General features: G+C 42.4%; 1 protein-coding gene across 2 annotated transcripts in view; it reads left to right on the top strand.

Moving 5' to 3' along the window:
- The window catches only part of sema3e (sema domain, immunoglobulin domain (Ig), short basic domain, secreted, (semaphorin) 3E), a 100356-nt gene extending 85545 nt beyond the window's left edge, over positions 1 to 14811 (top strand). Inside the window, exons 2-17 of one of the 2 annotated variants that reach the window (XM_049573879.1) lie at positions 438 to 598; positions 1124 to 1183; positions 1577 to 1696; positions 4595 to 4688; positions 4916 to 5032; positions 6141 to 6283; positions 6378 to 6492; positions 8013 to 8082; positions 8167 to 8311; positions 8648 to 8873; positions 9117 to 9208; positions 9650 to 9691; positions 9897 to 10063; positions 10383 to 10450; positions 10818 to 10951; positions 12804 to 14811. In XM_049573879.1, the coding sequence (XP_049429836.1) occupies positions 438 to 598; positions 1124 to 1183; positions 1577 to 1696; positions 4595 to 4688; positions 4916 to 5032; positions 6141 to 6283; positions 6378 to 6492; positions 8013 to 8082; positions 8167 to 8311; positions 8648 to 8873; positions 9117 to 9208; positions 9650 to 9691; positions 9897 to 10063; positions 10383 to 10450; positions 10818 to 10951; positions 12804 to 13304 (2255 nt within the window). In that variant the 3' untranslated portion in view covers positions 13305 to 14811. Of the gene's footprint in view, positions 1 to 437; positions 599 to 1123; positions 1184 to 1576; positions 1697 to 4594; positions 4689 to 4915; positions 5033 to 6140; positions 6284 to 6377; positions 6493 to 8012; positions 8083 to 8166; positions 8312 to 8647; positions 8874 to 9116; positions 9209 to 9649; positions 9692 to 9896; positions 10064 to 10379; positions 10451 to 10817; positions 10952 to 12803 lie in introns of both variants that reach the window. The other variant, XM_049573878.1, reaches the window with a different exon arrangement.
- Positions 14812 to 17761: the final 2950 nt, after the last annotated feature.

Here is a 17761-nt window from a genome sequence, read left to right as displayed (position 1 = left end):
TCTATGACCGAGCAATGACACTTAAAAGCGTGGCTGAATTGAGTGAATGAAGGCATAGGTGCCACATGAGATGGAGAGATGAGATGGAAAGATAACCCTGCTGTTGCTCTTTGACATTCTCTTGGGGAAGCGATAAATGAGACACACATGTTGCAATGTGCCCTTGGCCATGGGAGCAGAGGGGACTCAGACGCAGGTTACTGGATCAGTTAGAAATCCCTTGAGGATGAGGTTTGGTCAAATTTGATCATGCTGTTTAGTATAGACAAGAAGCAAGATGAGGATTCATGTTTGAAGTGAAATGAAAACTATTTTCTGCCTATAGCTATCTTGCTAGCTAGCTAGATCTCCCCACCTAAACTGCAGACTTCTTTCTATCATTGTTTCTATCAGTTTCCAGTCTTAATCTCTTTGTGTGTGCGTGTTGTTGTATGCAGAACTTTGGCAGCTGAACAGGACCTGGGTGTTCCAAGGACATGGAGCGTCTCTTCAGCCCCAGACCATGCTGCTGGACGAGGGCCACGAGAGGCTTTATGTTGGGGCCAAGAATACTTTGTTCTCCCTTAGCCTGGATCGGGTCAACACACACCACAGAGAGGTATGCTTGTTTTCATCTCTCCCCGCCTGTTAAGTGGTGAGACAGGTTGAACTCACCCATCCATTGGGCAATAGGTTAGCCGAACGTAGTGTGCGTTCATCATTGGATAAAAGATAGAAGTTGTTGTGGTCACATTTTCAACTCTACACCTAACTGTGTATGTACGAAATACCTCACAATGGGTATGTTTCCATCCACCAAAATTTTTCCATCCACCAAAAATGTGAGGTTTGTTTGAAGTTTTACTGGCGCTGCTTTTATTTTCATCATCTCGTTGCGCTCCTCTTCGGCAGTGGATCTTGACTTGAGAACTAGCACCACCTACTGCTTATCTCAGTGAACCAACTCCCAATATAGGAGTGGATACAAGACCCATGAATTAATATTTTCTTTTACATATTTTCTAAAAATTTGGTTAAAAATGGCGCTAAATTTGGATGGAAACCAAACTAATTTCTTTTTTTATTTATTTTTTTGGTGAAACAACTCTATTGTAAATATGAGTGTAATTGTGTTTTCTCTCAGATCCAGTGGGCCAGCACAGAATCTCAGATCGAGGAGTGTTTGATGAAGGGGAGGGAAAAGGTAAGGACACCTTCTACGTGACTGCATATGTTCACATTTGGCCGGTGGTTGTTTGCCTGAGATTGATTATCAGGTGAAAAGCACAAATGCCCAGTTTATAATGTGCATTTTATGGCATTTATATATACACAGTGTAATTAATTTGTCATGTAAGTACATTGATCCATCTTAGAGACAGACACCGTCAGCATGTATGAATTGATTTACATATCTCACTGTGCTCATTAACCTTTGTCCAACCTGAAGTATGGATGTTATTGATGATGCCGTAAAAGGCCTGGCATTTTTCCAGTACACCATTTTCTCTTGCTTGGCCTCAATCTGCCCTCATGACCCCTCACCCAACCACCCTCCCCCCTACTCATTGCCTCATCTCTGCATCTCTTCCAACAGTCGGAGTGTGCTAACTACATCAAGGTCTTGCAACAGTACAACCAGACCCATCTGCTGGTCTGTGGGACTGGAGCCTTCAATCCCATCTGTGCCTTGGTCGGAGTGGGACACACAGGGCAGGTGAGTCAAAAAAATGTTCACAACAAGGTATTCAAGTGGTATTCAAAGGGTTTCTCCTGCCAGGGATCTTTTCATAGTCAAACAGCTCTCTGACACCACTTGCCTGTTAACGCCCTGAGACCCACCAAAGATCCAATTTTGTCTTTTTCTATGAAGGGAATCTTGGCAAGTCAACAGTATGTGCCACATAGAAGTGGTATGCATCATCTGAAAGCACCTGAATATTAATTAGAGATGCAGGTCAGCACTATGTATCTCGCAGTTTTTTTTTTAGCAATGAATATGGAGAAAACCTGTTTTGGTTATAGCCCATAGGGACTTGGAACATTATGATGGAAGTATATGATGGCCATTCCCATGCTCAGTTATGTCGTATAAGTTGTTGCAGCAATTTTTGGGTTAGGTTGTTATAAGGATTTGGTGCTATAATTTAACCCTTTTTTTTAACTACTTTAGGATTGACAAATAAAAGGTCGAAAATATTTCCAAAATACCACATTTACACACCAAGACCTTGAGAAACACCATAGAAAATTCCATGGTGATTTGATTTAAAAAACCTTTTGTAAGAACTGCATTTTCAGCAAATGGATGTGGAGCACTTTTGTTCTGGAAACTGCTCTGAAACCCCCGTATTGTCCATATACCTATAAAATGCTCAAGGTCTGGAGCTTGTAGTTGTAACATTTCATGAGGCTGTGATAATCCTACAGGTCACAATAGGTCATTTTATACAGTGATGTCCGTTAAAAAGAAATGGTCTCACTACAATGAAATGGCTCCTATGGGGGCTAACATCATCACACAAGAATAAAATCTTGGTCAGTGAATCTCAGCTTTCCAGTAAAACCCAATTTATGCAATTCCAAGACTCTTTGGGGACCCCAGCATGCAGGAATATCTGTACTGCAGGCAAAAAAGATTATGGTTTTTGCCAAAAAACTGCATGGGGTTAGCATAAAATGGGCATGTCTGTAAAGGGGAGACTCATGGGTACCCATCAAACCCATTTTCAGTCAGACATCTTGATGTGAAAGATCAAGGGAACCCTGTAAAATGGCCATTCCAGGTTTACCCTTGCCAAAATGTAGCCTAATCATGGAGCGGTATTTACTGCCTTAAGAGACAAGCTAGCATGATGTGGTTGGAAGCAGTGGGTTCCTTAGGTTAGCTTCAAAACTTTGACAGACAGTAATATCTGCCGAGATCTGCAACGGTTGGTGGGTCTCTTAATTCATGGTGGAAGTTTCTAATTTGGCTGCTTTTTTCACAGATGAAACAGATGATTAATCCAATAAAAATGCTGCTAATTTCTTTACTTGACAGTAAGGCAAATTTCCTTTTGTGCCCCTCTTCCCTCTTTAGAAGAAGTAGCCAAAACCTTCTTCGCACTGCCTTGATGTTTTAACCAGAAGCTCTTAGAAGTGTTTACTGAACTCAAGCTATAGTAGTTCAGTTTATCCTCCGAGCAACAAGAAGTGATGTGAGGTTAAATTGGAAAAGACAGTGGATAAGAGATGGTAGAGTGTTTTTGTTTTTCTCAGAGGGAGAGAATTGGTTTGCACACAGTTCTCATCTATATTGAAAAAAGACACCACTACTGTCCAGGTAAACAGGGAGAGCAGACCACATGCTGCTGTCTGAATGAGCCTGCTTCAAGGTTAGGGAAGACTAATGCTCTGTCTCAGTCAGGGTCAGTTCAAATGTGTGTGTGTGAGCTGCACGGGAGGGTTTTGCCTGCGTACTGGTGTCCATGCAAAATTGCCTGCATCCATCTGTGGGAGCATGTTTGTCTACAGTATGACACATATCTCCCAGATGTCAAACATGGAGCAGTCTTCAGTGTGTGTGTGTGTGTGTGTGTGTGTGTGTGTGTGTGTGTGTGTGCTTGGGGTGTATTTAGAGAGCGAGGAGGGGAGAAGGTTTCCACCCTGCATTCCAGCACTGGTCCAGTAGGTCGACCAGGCCAGCCACACCATCCAAACAGGAACCACTCTTAACCATCACTCATATCATTGGAATGCTCATAGAGTGAGCAACACTGGGTCCGTATAAGCAACTTAATCTCTCTACGAGGTTTCCTCACATAAATTTCATACCTAGTGTATGCAATTACATCTAGTCTATGATGACCATTAAACCTGAGCTGAATAATATTTACATAACTATAAACTGAGATATAAAATGTCATTGCCATTTATCAAGCCAGTCAGTGAGTATCAAATCAAGTATTAATGCAACACTGGTCCAGACATTTAAAAAACCACACACATTTCAGAGTCCTGCATATAGAGTTTGATTGTATCGGCCTATTTTTCTATTTTCCATTTCAATATTATGATGGATGACTTTAACCCAGAAATGGACTTCTGTTACAGTCACATGTCGGGCGGTGGTCCCAGCACAGTTGGGTTCCGCAGCTACTCATAAATCAGTGTATGACATCCCCTCTGATCTGCTGGTGACAGTCATAAACACTGTGGTGGCCCGCAAGATATGAGCTGTGGTTCTATAGGGAGCTCAGGTCTATGTGTGTGTGTTTGTGTGTGTTTCTGCCACCTGCTGTGCAGGGCAATAAGATCAGAAGAGCAGAAGTAGTGAACTCACCAGATATAAGAGCAGAACATTGTTGGTTATACACATCCAGACAGAAATCCTTCGTCTGGTCATCCATCACTCCTTGTCTCATCTATCTTTCTTCCTCAGACTCATCCATCACTTTCTGATCCCTCCTCTCTAATTCACTTCTCCCAACATACCACCTCCTGCTGGAGTTTGTCTAGATATCGTTAAAGCCTCTGCAAGGGTATTGCTTTTCAGTGTGTGGCTGCAGCATTTATATTCATGGATTTTTGTGTGGGAATTAATATACATGTGTATACTTTGTGTTGTTCTTAGGACAGGCTGTTTGCTCTTGACGAGGACAGCATCATGAGTGGCAGAGGACGCTGTCCATATGACCCCAACAGTCCCTGCACATCTACGCTCTCCAGTAAGACACTGCTCATTCTATCACTCATCACCTCACCATTCGCTGAGCACAGCTGTTAGACTACAATGCATGCTTGTATTTGTACTGTGCAGGTCCACATTGTAGAGATGTGCTCACTTTCTTGACCTCTAACCAGCCAATGCTGCCATCTTGTGGTCATAAAGGGGACTTCACATTTAATAATATATTGTTAATTGAGATTTTGTCTGTGTTAATGTGTGTGTTAGGAGGAGAGCTGTACATTGGCCTGTACACAGACTACTGGGAGAACGATGGTGCGTTCTGTCGACTTAACAACCAGACCTACACACGCACTGAGAGAGATGACAGGCAGCAACTCAATGGTTGGTGTACATGATCTCCCTTGAAATGCAACAGAGTGCAATCAGATAATCAGATATAATATGTGTGGTAACACATCACAAGCTCTTTTTCAAAAATATATTAATACAGTGTGACAGTTCAGATAGTGAGATGCAATTATTCATAGTGTAAATGTTTTGTTCATGTGTTCCTTCCTGAAGCTGGTAGTTTTATGATTGATAATCAAATTAAATAAGTTGGTTATTAAATGATAAAGAAAATGTGACACTGGCCAAGATGTACTGTAGATACTGTGTGCCTTCCACATGATGGCAACATAACTGTTCTTATCAGGACTGCTTTTGTTTGAGGATACATGAGCTTGTGTTTTGTAACTTAATTTTTAAATAATTAAACAGACTATTCATATGCATGGATGTTTTTAAGACCTGGCTTGACAAATATAGAATTATTTTGAAAAGATTCCTACCATAAAAAATACAAAAAAATCAGCTTTTTCCTCCCTAGTGTTCCCAAGTGATAATATATTTGATGCTACTATTGCCAAGACAACTGGATCACTTGCTGTTCTTTTTCTTTTGCCTGGTAGAGTTTACACAGTCCTTCGGCTGTTCATCTTTCCGCCATTTCCACTAGTGGAGATAGTAACTGCAAAAAACATAAATGATACTCACTGGTAACTGGGGATGGCTACCAAGAGCTACCGAGGATAATACAAGCACTATCCTCTTCCTGTTTTGGTGCAGTGGTTCATGCCCATTTGTGCCGTAAATTGAGCCTTCATTTTCCTGGGAGATTATACCTGGTAGCAGATGAAATCACATAGTGAAAGTGAGGCATGTAGAGAACCAATCTTAACAACGATGGTGCCACAATTAATGGCTATAGAATTATGACACCATCCTTGTTAAGTGAGGCATGTAGAGAACCAGTCTTGACAACGATGGTGTCATAATTCTATAGCCATTAATTGTCTTCGTAATGAAAGCAGAAAAACTTGTCTCTTGCCCCTATAAACGAGTTAAAATGAATAGCCTCTAACAGGCATACTGTTTGCACATACCTCCACCACCTTATTGTTTTTATGTTTCATCTCAAGTCTTTTGTGACAAATTCCTCTTCCTGCAGAACCTAAATTTGTCGGGTCAGCAGTTATTCCCGACAACGATGACAGGGACGATGATAAAGTTTACTTCTTCTTCACTGAGCGAGAGATGGATGCCGAGGGAGTGAACAAGGCTGTGTACACTCGCGTGGGGCGAGTCTGTGCGGTGAGAATGCAAATGCCGTCGATAGATTCCTGGCCGTTCTCCAGCCGAAGGCAAAGTACCGCACTCACATTCTATATCTGCCTTCATCCCTCAGAATGACCAAGGAGGGCAGAGAATGCTGGTGAATAGATGGAGCTCCTTCCTGAAAACTCGCCTCATCTGCTCTGTGGCTGGACCCAATGGCATTGATACACACTTCGATGAGCTCGGTGGGGATACAAGGACACACCATCTTGTTTATTTACTATTAAACTTTAAGGTCTTTATGCTTTAGAGTAATGCACACACCTTTATCTATATAACCCAAGAGCTGGAGAGTCAATATGGTATCACCCAGCCAACATTTGTATGAGGGGCCCATGTGGGTGGATAATGGGCTGAAAAATGGGCCCTGTATTGGATTGTCCACCTGTTCCATATTGGCCCATGCCAACTGCCCACATGGGCCATGCTGGGGCTACCTGGGTTCAAAGTGGGTATGGGTTCAGAATGGGCATCTTAACTGGGGCCCACTTTCATAAACACACCCATGTGGGCAAATGTCATGGGGCCAATATGGAACCCATTTTCCAGCCCATTTACTACCCACAAGGACCCCACATACAACTGTTGTCTAGGTAAAAATGCTTCCTACATTCTGCAGTAGTGGTAACCAGTATTTTGTAGGCCCAGCATAGTAAAGCAACACATTTCAACACTTGGGATTGTTTCCATAAGATGCTCAGTCAAGTGCAGTGTGGCTAAAGCCCCAGTGAGTGCTTCTCATGCATTAGCATTACATTTGAGTCACAGAGCTAAGCATTCAACTGATGGAAAACTAAAGAAGCGGTGATCTTTGAAAAACCCAGAAACTCATTTAACACGGCTTACTACTGTTCTGATGGTATTTTCAAGATCCAAGAAACTCTTCTATGAATCTGAATGAAAAACATATTCTGTCTACTGCAGGATAAGAAAGATTTTAACCTCTTTCTAAACCTTTGAGAAGTAATCTCAAGACCTTTATTCACAAAGTTCCCAAAAGGCTGTGGTTTAATCAAACTGTCTCAACCATGCTGTGTGAAGCTGTACTTAGCCCAGCAGTGCTTTGAGCTAAATGCTATTGTTAGCATGCTAACATGCTCACAGTGATAGTGCTAACATGCTGGTGCTTAGCAGGTATAGAATGGTGGATGATGGCAACCAGGAAGTAAACATAGCCCTGGTTCCCTCAACAAAACTCAATGGATTTTTCCATTGGTTTTGGGTAACTGCTGGAAATAAGCTCTGTGGCAAACAAAGGTTTATGATACTGACGTGTTTTGTTCAGCAAGATAATCTTCACCACGATCACATGACTTCAACATTGCCTCCACATTGAGGCTGTAATGCCATGTTTGGCATGATGACGTTCTGTAGTCTAAGTTAGCCACTTGTTAGCAAACCGCCCTTTTTAAGACACATAAAAGCTTCACAAGTCACACAAATCTCTTAAACTTGTGTTGACCACAGACCTTATCTCAGGCGTGTAAATAAAAACTCATTCAAAAAACCCAGTGACTTCAAGATGAGTGAATTAGGAGCGCTAAAATGCTAACTCATTTTCACGTTATTGGACTGACTCTTGCAGCACCCTTTAAAGTTTGCCATGTTCGACATGTCAAAGTTGATGAGACATGTCACTAAAACACAAAAATATCAACCCAGTATGGTTAACACACAACTTTTAATTTCTAAACTTGTGTTTCAGAGGATGTGTTTGTGCTCAAGAACAAGGATGGAAAAAACCCAGAGATCTTTGGCCTCTTTAGCACAACAAGGTGAGTGGAGTGTGACATCATCATTTCATTATACATTCCCATTTTTATCATCCATGAAATCACTAATAAAACCTTCTCTTCTAGCGCTGTGTTCAAGGGCTATGCAGTGTGTGTCTATCACATGGATGATATCAGAGCAGCCTTTAACGGTCCATTTGCCTACCGAGAGAGACCTGAGCATCACTGGACTCCCTATGAGGACAGAGTCCCCTACCCTCGACCTGGATCTGTAAGTCCGAAAGTTTGAATAAAGTTATGTTTAAAGGTTTTCATTCCCGATGCACCGACATTATGCATTCACAGCACTCTCCATTAGTTTGTGTCCATGACAGCCGTCCTTTGGGAGGGACAGTGTTGAGAACATGTAGGACAGCTGTGGTGAATGTCAGCACTGTTGTAGCTACCTCAGCAGGTCATGCAGGGACAGTCTGCGCCAGACAAAAGCATGTCAGCTTTTTTTTCCCTACACTGCATTAAGGGCCAATGCATTTAATGGCTCTCCTCTGTCTCTGTACCCGCTCCCTCCTTTACTCCCTCTCTTTCTGTCGCACAATCTCTTTGACAGTGTGCCAGTAAAGTGAACGGCGGTGGCTTCTCCAGCTCGAAGGAGTTTCCTGACGAGGTTCTGCGGTTTGTGCGTTCCCATCCTGTGATGTATCGTCCGGTCCTCCCTCAGCACCGTAGACCTGTCCTGCTGCAGACAGAGCCAGGCAGGAGAAAGCTGACCCAGATTGCTGTGGACAGAGTTCAAGCCCAGGATGGACACTACCATGTCCTCTACATCGGCACTGGTACACACACTGTGAAGAATAAAGAATGCTGTATGCATGTTACTGTTGGCACAATGAAACAGGATATAGTCCTATATGTCCTTGTGATGGTATAAAGTCAGATATTACAAAATATATTAATACGGTTATAATAAATGGTTGTTGCATATCTTGAGACAGTTTTAAACCTGAAATTATGAAGACAAAAATTATGCCATTGCTTGTAAAACTCGTGTCAGCAACATTAATGTCTCCTTTTATTAGATGACTCAGTGGTGTTGAAAGTTATCACCATCTACAACAAAGACACAGACACTATGGAGGAGGTGCTGCTGGAAGAACTGCAAGTATTCAAGGTACTCTATTTTTAGCTTCACAATGTGAGAGCAAAGTAGACTTTGTAACCAAGCAAATCCTGCGTTTCACCACATGCATATCACAGTCCATTATTGCTGCAGTTAAGAGGGAGCAGTTTGACACCACTGATTGCTGATTTGCCTCCCTTCCATCATCAGAGGGGCTCGCGTATGATTGAGCAGCCGGCCTGCTGGGAGAGATCTTCAGAATGATCTGAATATATCAGTTCTACTCAGATCGGTTATGTTTTAAAACTAGTCTGCGAGCAAGGGCTGCTGCCATTTTAATTAAGGCCTGATTTAGAGGGGATAGAAGCATGACGGGAGGCCTCTAGTGACAAGGAACTTAAAGTCAGCTCTTGTTACTTTATTCTTAGAGCATGATGAAGAGCACTGATCAGCTTTCTTTTTGAATAACAGTCAAATATTTCCTGTTTGCAGTTGCCAGCACCGATAAAAGAGATCATAATATCACCTAAAAGGGTAAGAGGAACATCTGAATCCATATACTGATGCTCATTCATGTAATTCTGGTGTTTAGCCACAAGATGTTAACATTGCAACACTTTTCATTACTTTGTAATAACATAATTTATATATACTGTTGCCTACATGTGGCATTAGGTGAAGAAATGAATTCCAATTAAACTGTCTTTTCTAATAATGATCCATACTGTCGGCTCCACAGCAACAGCTGTACGTGGGGTCAGAGGTGGGCGTGGCCCAGGTCAGACTGCATCAGTGTGACCTCTATGGGTCAGAATGTGCTGATTGCTGCCTGGCCAGAGACCCCTACTGCGCCTGGGATGGATTAACCTGCTCCAGATACTACCCTGCTGGAGTCTACACCAAAAGGTAACAACACACACACCTTTCTCCCCTGCAGAGGTGTCGGTGTGATACCAGGTGTTCACACCTTTACCAGTGGTTCTGTTCCATCATAGCATCTTGCCCTGGATGTCACAATGCTCTGAGGCTGCTTTGCCAAGTCATTATCACACAGTCTGACTGCCAGGTGCTGTGTAATGCCCATCAGTATGCACTTGATCATCGCCCCTCTTTTTATCTCTCCTCTCTATTTCTCCCTCTTTGATTCCGTCTCTTTCCTTTCACCCATCTTCATCATGTTCAAAATTACTCTCTCTCTGTACTTCCCTCGCTCCCATATCAGCAGACGATTCAGGCGGCAGGATGTTCGCCATGGCAACGCCGTCCAGCTGTGCAATGGGCTGCAAATTGATGGTTAGTGTATAAAATGACTGTGTGATGTGTGTGTGTGTGTGTGTGTGTGTGTGTGTGTGTGTGTGTGTGCATGGGCCTGCCTGTGTGTATTTACTGGTATCAAAAAATAAATAAATTGTCAAACAAATACTGTATACAAGCCGGGAAGTGGTGCAGTTCTTCAAAAGCACTCGACTGAATGTGACAAAATACGAACTCTTCACGTGTCATTGCAGTCGGAGGTAAGAGGTTAGTGCTTCCAGTGAGGCGACAGATTGGGGGAAGAACAATCCACTCTACATTTGTCAGATGATGAAAGGTCACGTCAGTTCATTGCAGTCTCTCTTGCCTCGCTATCTTTTTATGATGCCTGTGTGTTTGTGCGCAGATGAACAATGGCACAGAGCGGAGGAGAGATTGGTGTACGGTGTGGAGAGCAACAGCACTTTACTCGAGTGTGTCCCTCGGTCACTGCAAGCCAAAGTCCTCTGGTTCTTACAGAGAGGCGGAGAGAAACACGAGGTGAGTCTGATGGATCCAAATGTGAAAAAAATGAGAATGGAGACAAACATATATTACACTACAAACACAGATATGAAAAGCAGGCTACATACAGTACACTAAAAAAGTAGCACAGTGGAGGTGATGCGTAAGGGTCAGGTATCTTAAATCATATTTTCCCACTTACTCCTATAGTGTGTACCACTTCCAAGAACAAAATGTAAATCTGTCTGGATGTGCTGACTGAAATTGCTACTTCAGTGCGAGTAGGGTGACTCAGTTACATTTAGTGAAGTTTGTGGACTGTCCTGAGTAAGTGGGACATTGTTTTTGAAAAGAGATGCTGTTGTTGGGTATTTATATTCACTTTATCAATAAGTAGAGCGCCACAAAGCAGATTTCATTCCTCTTCATTGACTTAAGTCACAACATTTCACTTTATAGTGTTACATTATTCATATATCTTACATTATTGCAGTGTATACTTCTGCAAACAAAAACCTGGGATGGTTATATAGCTCACCAAGAGCATTGATTTTGTTTCAACACTGAGGTGGGGGGTGTGTGAGGACATTTAACGAAAAATTTGGGGCATAAAACACTTAACTTCCTGCATTCTGATGATTTTTTATGCACCAATTTGTGCCTTTTCTGTATCAATTTATGGTGTAAATCTCTTTCAAGTAACACTTCACCGACATAATGACCATTTGTATGTCAATTACTCGTTGCCTGTTACCTTGAATTCATGAGGAAAACTTTGGTATTCTCATGTGCCGCCATGGAAATCACCAAACATACTGATTTCTTGACTGATTGAGGACGCATTTAGCAACAGAAAAACTAGATAGATAAGATAATATAGATATCTGTATTGTCCACCTCAGTGGAAATTTTGTCTTTGGCTTCTCTCAGAAATCAAAGGTGCATACAGACACATAACACGCCATTAAAAACATACAATTTAACAATGTATATGATACAATAGTGCAAGTAGGCAGGTAGGGACAATAAGTTATATAAACAGTAAAAGAGAGCACATCTTGTAAAAATAGTAGTGTTCCCTGATACAGTCATTCTTATATATGTTCTGACTCGTTCTTTGAACCCCAAATCGACACCCAGACGAGAGCAGCTCAAACTCTGAGTGTAATGGATGTGAGGGTGTTTGGCCTTCCTGCATACAGCACTGTCAAATATAGTGCCACATCCGTTTAACATCTATCTACAAATACACACACAACTTATGCAATATAATCCAAGTCTTATTTGTCCAGCTGGATGCTCTGAACTTCCCAAACACATACTGTACATTTTTTGCTAAAAACTCATTATTTAAAACTGAGCTGAAAATAAAACATATCTATCCTCAGTACTAAGGTTTTTAAGGGAAAATGTGTGCATGTGTTTGGGAAGTACTGAGCATACGACTGGATAAATGAGACTTGGATTAAACTACATGAGTTGTGTGAGAGTTTGTACACAAATCCTTTGATATAGTTTTGCTGTTGTTAAACTGGTCCCAAACAGTCAATATGTCAGTCAGTATAAATCAATATATTTGCAGTTTTCTATGGAGGCATGCAAGAAAAATATTGAAAGGGGCATGTCTTCTGCATCCTGGCTGAAATCTACACCTATGTACCTTACAGAACCTTAAGTACATTAGTCAGTGTATTGAGTGCACTATTTAAGTCTTACCATTCCTTAATTTATCTTTTAGCTCTGTAGGTTTGTTTAATTAAAATGTGTCTAGGGAGAAGAACAAATGCAGCAGCAGCAGCAGTACTGCTGTAAATGTCTGAATTTCTAGACTCAGGTAATGGCTGAATTAATGACTAGATTTTTTTCCCCTGTAATTGTCTCCATAAAGGTTCGAGGTGATGAGCGGGTTGTCATGACCTCCCACGGGCTGCTGTTTTTACGAGTGAGAAGCTCAGATGCTGGTGTGTACGTGTGCCAGACTGTGGAGCACGGATACGTGCACACGTTATTACGTACCACTCTACACGTGCTCAGAGGGGAGAGGGTGGAGTCAGCGATCCACAGGGCTAATGATGGGAACGGGGAGAAAGCTGCGCCTCCATGCCACTCTTCCATTGGCCCCCCACCAGGCCCCAGCATCACTCCCAGAGCTCTGTTACCATCCTCAGTCCCAGGCCCCCACTCCAGGCTGTGGTACAAGGAGTTTCTCCAGCTGATTGGCTACGGGGATGCCCAGAGAGTGGAGGAGTACTGCGAGAGAGTGTGGTGCTCTGATAAAAAACGCAAAAAGACCAAAAGGAGGTATGTTCCTTCAGGTGGCGAGAAGCGAGGGAAAGGGAGAGGAGAGGAGAACTCCCACCGAGCGCCCAGGCACACCTTGGACACCTGAGGAGAACAGAGACTGACTGCACATACACACACACGCACACACACACACACATACACAGTCTAAAGGTCAGACTCACTCAGTGTTTGCACCATGTAAAAGGTTTCCACTTTGCTTTCGACAAGAGCAGTACCAGAAAAAACAACAGTAGCAGGCTGTCTAGCTGCTGTAGCTACATTTATCACCCAGTAGTTTGACTCTGATTTTAAAAAGCAACTTTTTTGCCTTTTTTGTGTGTGTGTGTGGTGTAAACTGATTATGCGGTGCAGACCCTGGGTTAATACTACAAACGGCAGTGTCGGAGCAGAGCGAGGCCCTTGGAGGAGATGGACGACTGATTTGGCGGCGTTGCCTCTGATCTGGAGAGACAGAACATAATATTTCAGCTCCTGCGGACTGACCCAGCCCAACCCAGCTGTCAATCCAAACGCACACAGAGACTGCTACACTAAAACCTCTGCCCCGCCTCTCATTCAGAAAATCACTATGACAAACTGTAACTGTATCTATTATAAGAGAAAACTATGTAAAAGGTAATGGCCTTCTAATCTTTTTTTGTACTATGATAACTTATTTCCTTTCTACTTTGAGTTCTGTAGTTGTTTTTAGATGTCATAAACTGGAACATATGTAGTGTTGTTGTTTTTGTACAGTGAAAAAAAAAACACAGATGTTGACAAAGATGTTGCAATGCCACTATTATGAATATTTGAGGCATGTTTCAGTTATAATTATGCCTTCAATGGAAATAATTCCTATTTAAGCACTTGTGGAAACTGTTACAGTCGATAAAAGTGGTCCTATCGTTGGATGTTATTGTTATTCTAAGTGTCTACATTTACATGTACATTTGTGATCAAATGTACCAACAGTATTGTGTGTATTGTATATTGTATTTATCGAACATTCAGGGTGGTCTTTGTGTGCACATCTGGTAACTAACTGTGTATTCAAAAAGTCATCCTTCTCTGCTGGCTGTTCCCTCCTCTTTCCCTCCATCACCCCTTCATCTCCCCCCATGTGTTCATCTGTAACGATGGTGCAGATGGGATTCATAATTACCACCATGAAACAACAATGTAGAACACTACATTTCCTTCAGAAGCAAAAACAAAAAAAGACAAATAAATGTTAGGGTGACCATCCAAGTATGCCATTAGCAAAACTGATGAATCAGCCTCATGAATATTCACTTCATCCTGAGATGACATCGAACAATCTAATGTACCAGGGAAATGCATTGTAGTGGGCTGTGCTAACAACAGAGTCTGGAGGATCACCTCTTTTTCCATGTCGTGCCTTATTTATCTCTTAATTTTGTCACTTTAGAGTTTTGACCTTGCTGTATTACCCCGTATTCATGACGGGGTAAAAACAAACGCTTGGTCTATGTCAAGGCCTTATATCGTCACTCATCATTCTCCTTGAATATTCCTCAACTAAGAGTTTGACGTAGATTGAAAATGATGTGTCTGCTATACCCCTTATAAATACCTGCCATTAAAAAAAGATGGACCATCCTTCCCTTGGTGTCACCTCTGTGCTTTAGCCATCAATAATGACGAAATATACTGAGTCCACATCCGCACACACACACACACTCACACACACACATTAAGAGACTGCAGCCAATGAAGCATAAAGACAGTGGTAGAGAGAGAGAGAGATGTGTGCAGTAGTCACTTAAAGGAGCAGTGTGTAAGATTTAGCAAGATTTAGGGTGCTTTCAGACCTAGAGTTCACTCGCTTTGGTCCGAATCAGGGACTAATTTTGTTACAAATTTGCATTCATGCTCTCATGGCAGCATTTACAAGCGGACCAGATCAAATGCCTTGCACGAGAAAGCTGCTCTTGATTGGTCAGAATTTCCATGTAGGAAAAATCCAGGAAGTAAACAAAACATTGAAGAAGAGTACACTTGCAAGATAAATGTGACACTTTCTAATGTCACAATGGAGGGACAACTACATGGGTTTATTTTAGCGCTGGTCATCATGTACTATATTGCTTGCATTGTTCACTAGAGGCAAAGCATACAGTTTGAAAACAAGGCGCGGCTCCAACTAGAAAACAATGTTTTGATGCATTGCATGCGCCAAATGTGCATATAAAGGCAGTACAGCAGGAGGTGCACATTAATAATCCTCTGGGACTGTAACATGCTCATGTTTAACCCAAACAATGTGTCATGTGACTGCAGTTGGTTCGGATCGTGGTCGGAACACGTTCTCACTACAAATGAACCGCACCAGAGTTCATTTGTAATCAGACTGAGACCACCTCTTCAAGAAGGTCTTGGTGCGGTTGTTTTGGTGCAAACCCAAGTGGGATTGTTGTGCTCACACCTGCCTAAACAAACCACACTTAGAGGGCAAATGAACTTGAGTGCGATTGAACCAAACCAAACAGGGCAGGTGTGAAAGCACCCTTAGTGGCATCTGATGACGAGGACTGCAAATTGCAACCATCTGAAATTTTTACCAGATCATAATTCCTTCAGTGTTCATTGTTCAGGAGATTTTTATCAGGAGCCAAATTATCTGCAGATGTCTCTTCCCCTCCAAAACAACCGGACCCAGTGATTAAAACATCACATTGTAAATCAGGCAGCACAGTGCTGCAGTAGCATTGTCGCCTCACAGCAAGAGGGTTTCTGGAGCCCTTCAGTGCGGAGTTTGCATGTTCTCCACGTGTCAGCGTGGGTTTTCTCCATCTGCTCCGGCTTCCTCCAACGGTCCAAAGACATGCAGGTTAGATTAACTGGTGACTCCAAATTGTCCATGGGAATCAATGGTTGTCTGTCTCTATGTGTCAACCCTGTGATAGTCTGGTGACCTGTCCAGGGTGTACCCTGCCTCTCACCCAGTGTCAGCTGGGATAGAATCCAGCACACCCACGACCTCTAACAAGCGGTTATGGAAAATGAATAAATGAATGAATTGCAAATCAGTGTTTCTCTGATGCTATTTGGCATGTTAGAGATGGCTGTTAGCTTAGCACCTGCTAATGTGTGCTTACCTTTTTCCTCTGATAAATAGGATCCAGACTCCTGGAAGTTTTATATCTGCAGATGTCTTTTCCTCTCCAAAACCAACACTCTTGCTGCGCAGAGGCCGCTAACTACAGTGGCTGACACAAAAACACAAATGGCCTTATCTAGAGCCAGCATTTGGTTTGTCCATCCAGAGCTACTATAGAAACATGGCAGTGCAACATGGCGATCTCTGTAGACGAGGACCTGCTTCTGTGTAGATATAAACGGCTCATTCTAAGGTGTCATATTCCATTTCTGCAAGTATATCCCCCATAATAGTAGACACTGGATATTTAAATTAAAATATACATTTCATCTTTATGCAATGCTATATTTTATGTGATCGCTCAAGTAGCTCAAGCGTCACGTTTCCTAATTAATGTTAAATGTCCCATAAAATGGTGAAATAGATCACAACGTGTTACATGTTCCATGACGATAAGGACTGGTATATGATTTTTTTTTTCTCATGGTAAGCTGTGCACTAGGACACCGCACTCATTCAAATTCTGTCTGGGTCTACAGTACCTGAGTCGGTGGGGTGCTGAAGGCATTTGAGAATGGAATTCATGCTGCTGATTTATTCCACATGGCTACCATAGCAACAGGCTCTGAACCAGTTCAGCTCCCCTCCTCATCAAAGCTCTGTGCTCTCCCTCTGTCAAGTTTTAACACTGTTACCCTGGCCCCTGGGCACCCTCTAGCCAATGCTCCCTTCCCTGTAGCCACTTATAGATCACACTCTAATGTATGAGACCGGTCCCCTTAGTTAAACTTAAAAGTGCTGTCTTTTCTTCCGGGACTGAGGCTGGCATTTGCCTGCTGGATGGAGCTTCTGACCCCATAGATAGATGACAGCTGGGACCAGATGCAGAAAATAGATCTTGAATCTGGAGCTGTGTGTAGCTTCTTCTAGACATCGTGCATTTCAAGGATGAAGAGGCCAATTTCATGTAATGAAATGCTGTGGCATAAATCCATTTATTGATCTACGGAGGGATCAAAAGGTCAAAGGCCGCTACAATAATCAGACTGCTGTACATGTTTCTGTCACTGTGTGAAGATGACAGTGCTTATCCTGTTCCTCTGTTGGCACCCGTTTTTCCTGTCGTCTTTGTTGTCCCCACGCAGTGCTGTTTCTATCAGGAGCCAATGCACCAGAACGCTTTATTACAAGTGAAAATGTCAGAGGGAAGAAGAGGTTATGAGGCAGCGGGAAATGAAAACTGGAGGACAAACAGTAAATGAGGCCTCTACAGCCAGTAACACTCGACACAGTCAGTGTGTACAGTATATTGTATATATGTGGAATGTTTTTTTGGCGTCTGTGTAGGAATGAAAGCCCAGCAGATATGAACAGATAGATGTCTCTCTCCTCCCGGTCTCTCCTTCCTTTGATTCGGTGTTATCAGTAATATGCAAGGC

Source organism: Epinephelus fuscoguttatus, linkage group LG4, assembly GCF_011397635.1.
Source record: "Epinephelus fuscoguttatus linkage group LG4, E.fuscoguttatus.final_Chr_v1".
Lineage (NCBI taxonomy): Eukaryota > Metazoa > Chordata > Actinopteri > Perciformes > Serranidae > Epinephelus > Epinephelus fuscoguttatus.
The sequence above is the reverse complement of the archived record's forward strand: the minus strand, read 5'-3'. Positions and strand labels throughout refer to the sequence as shown.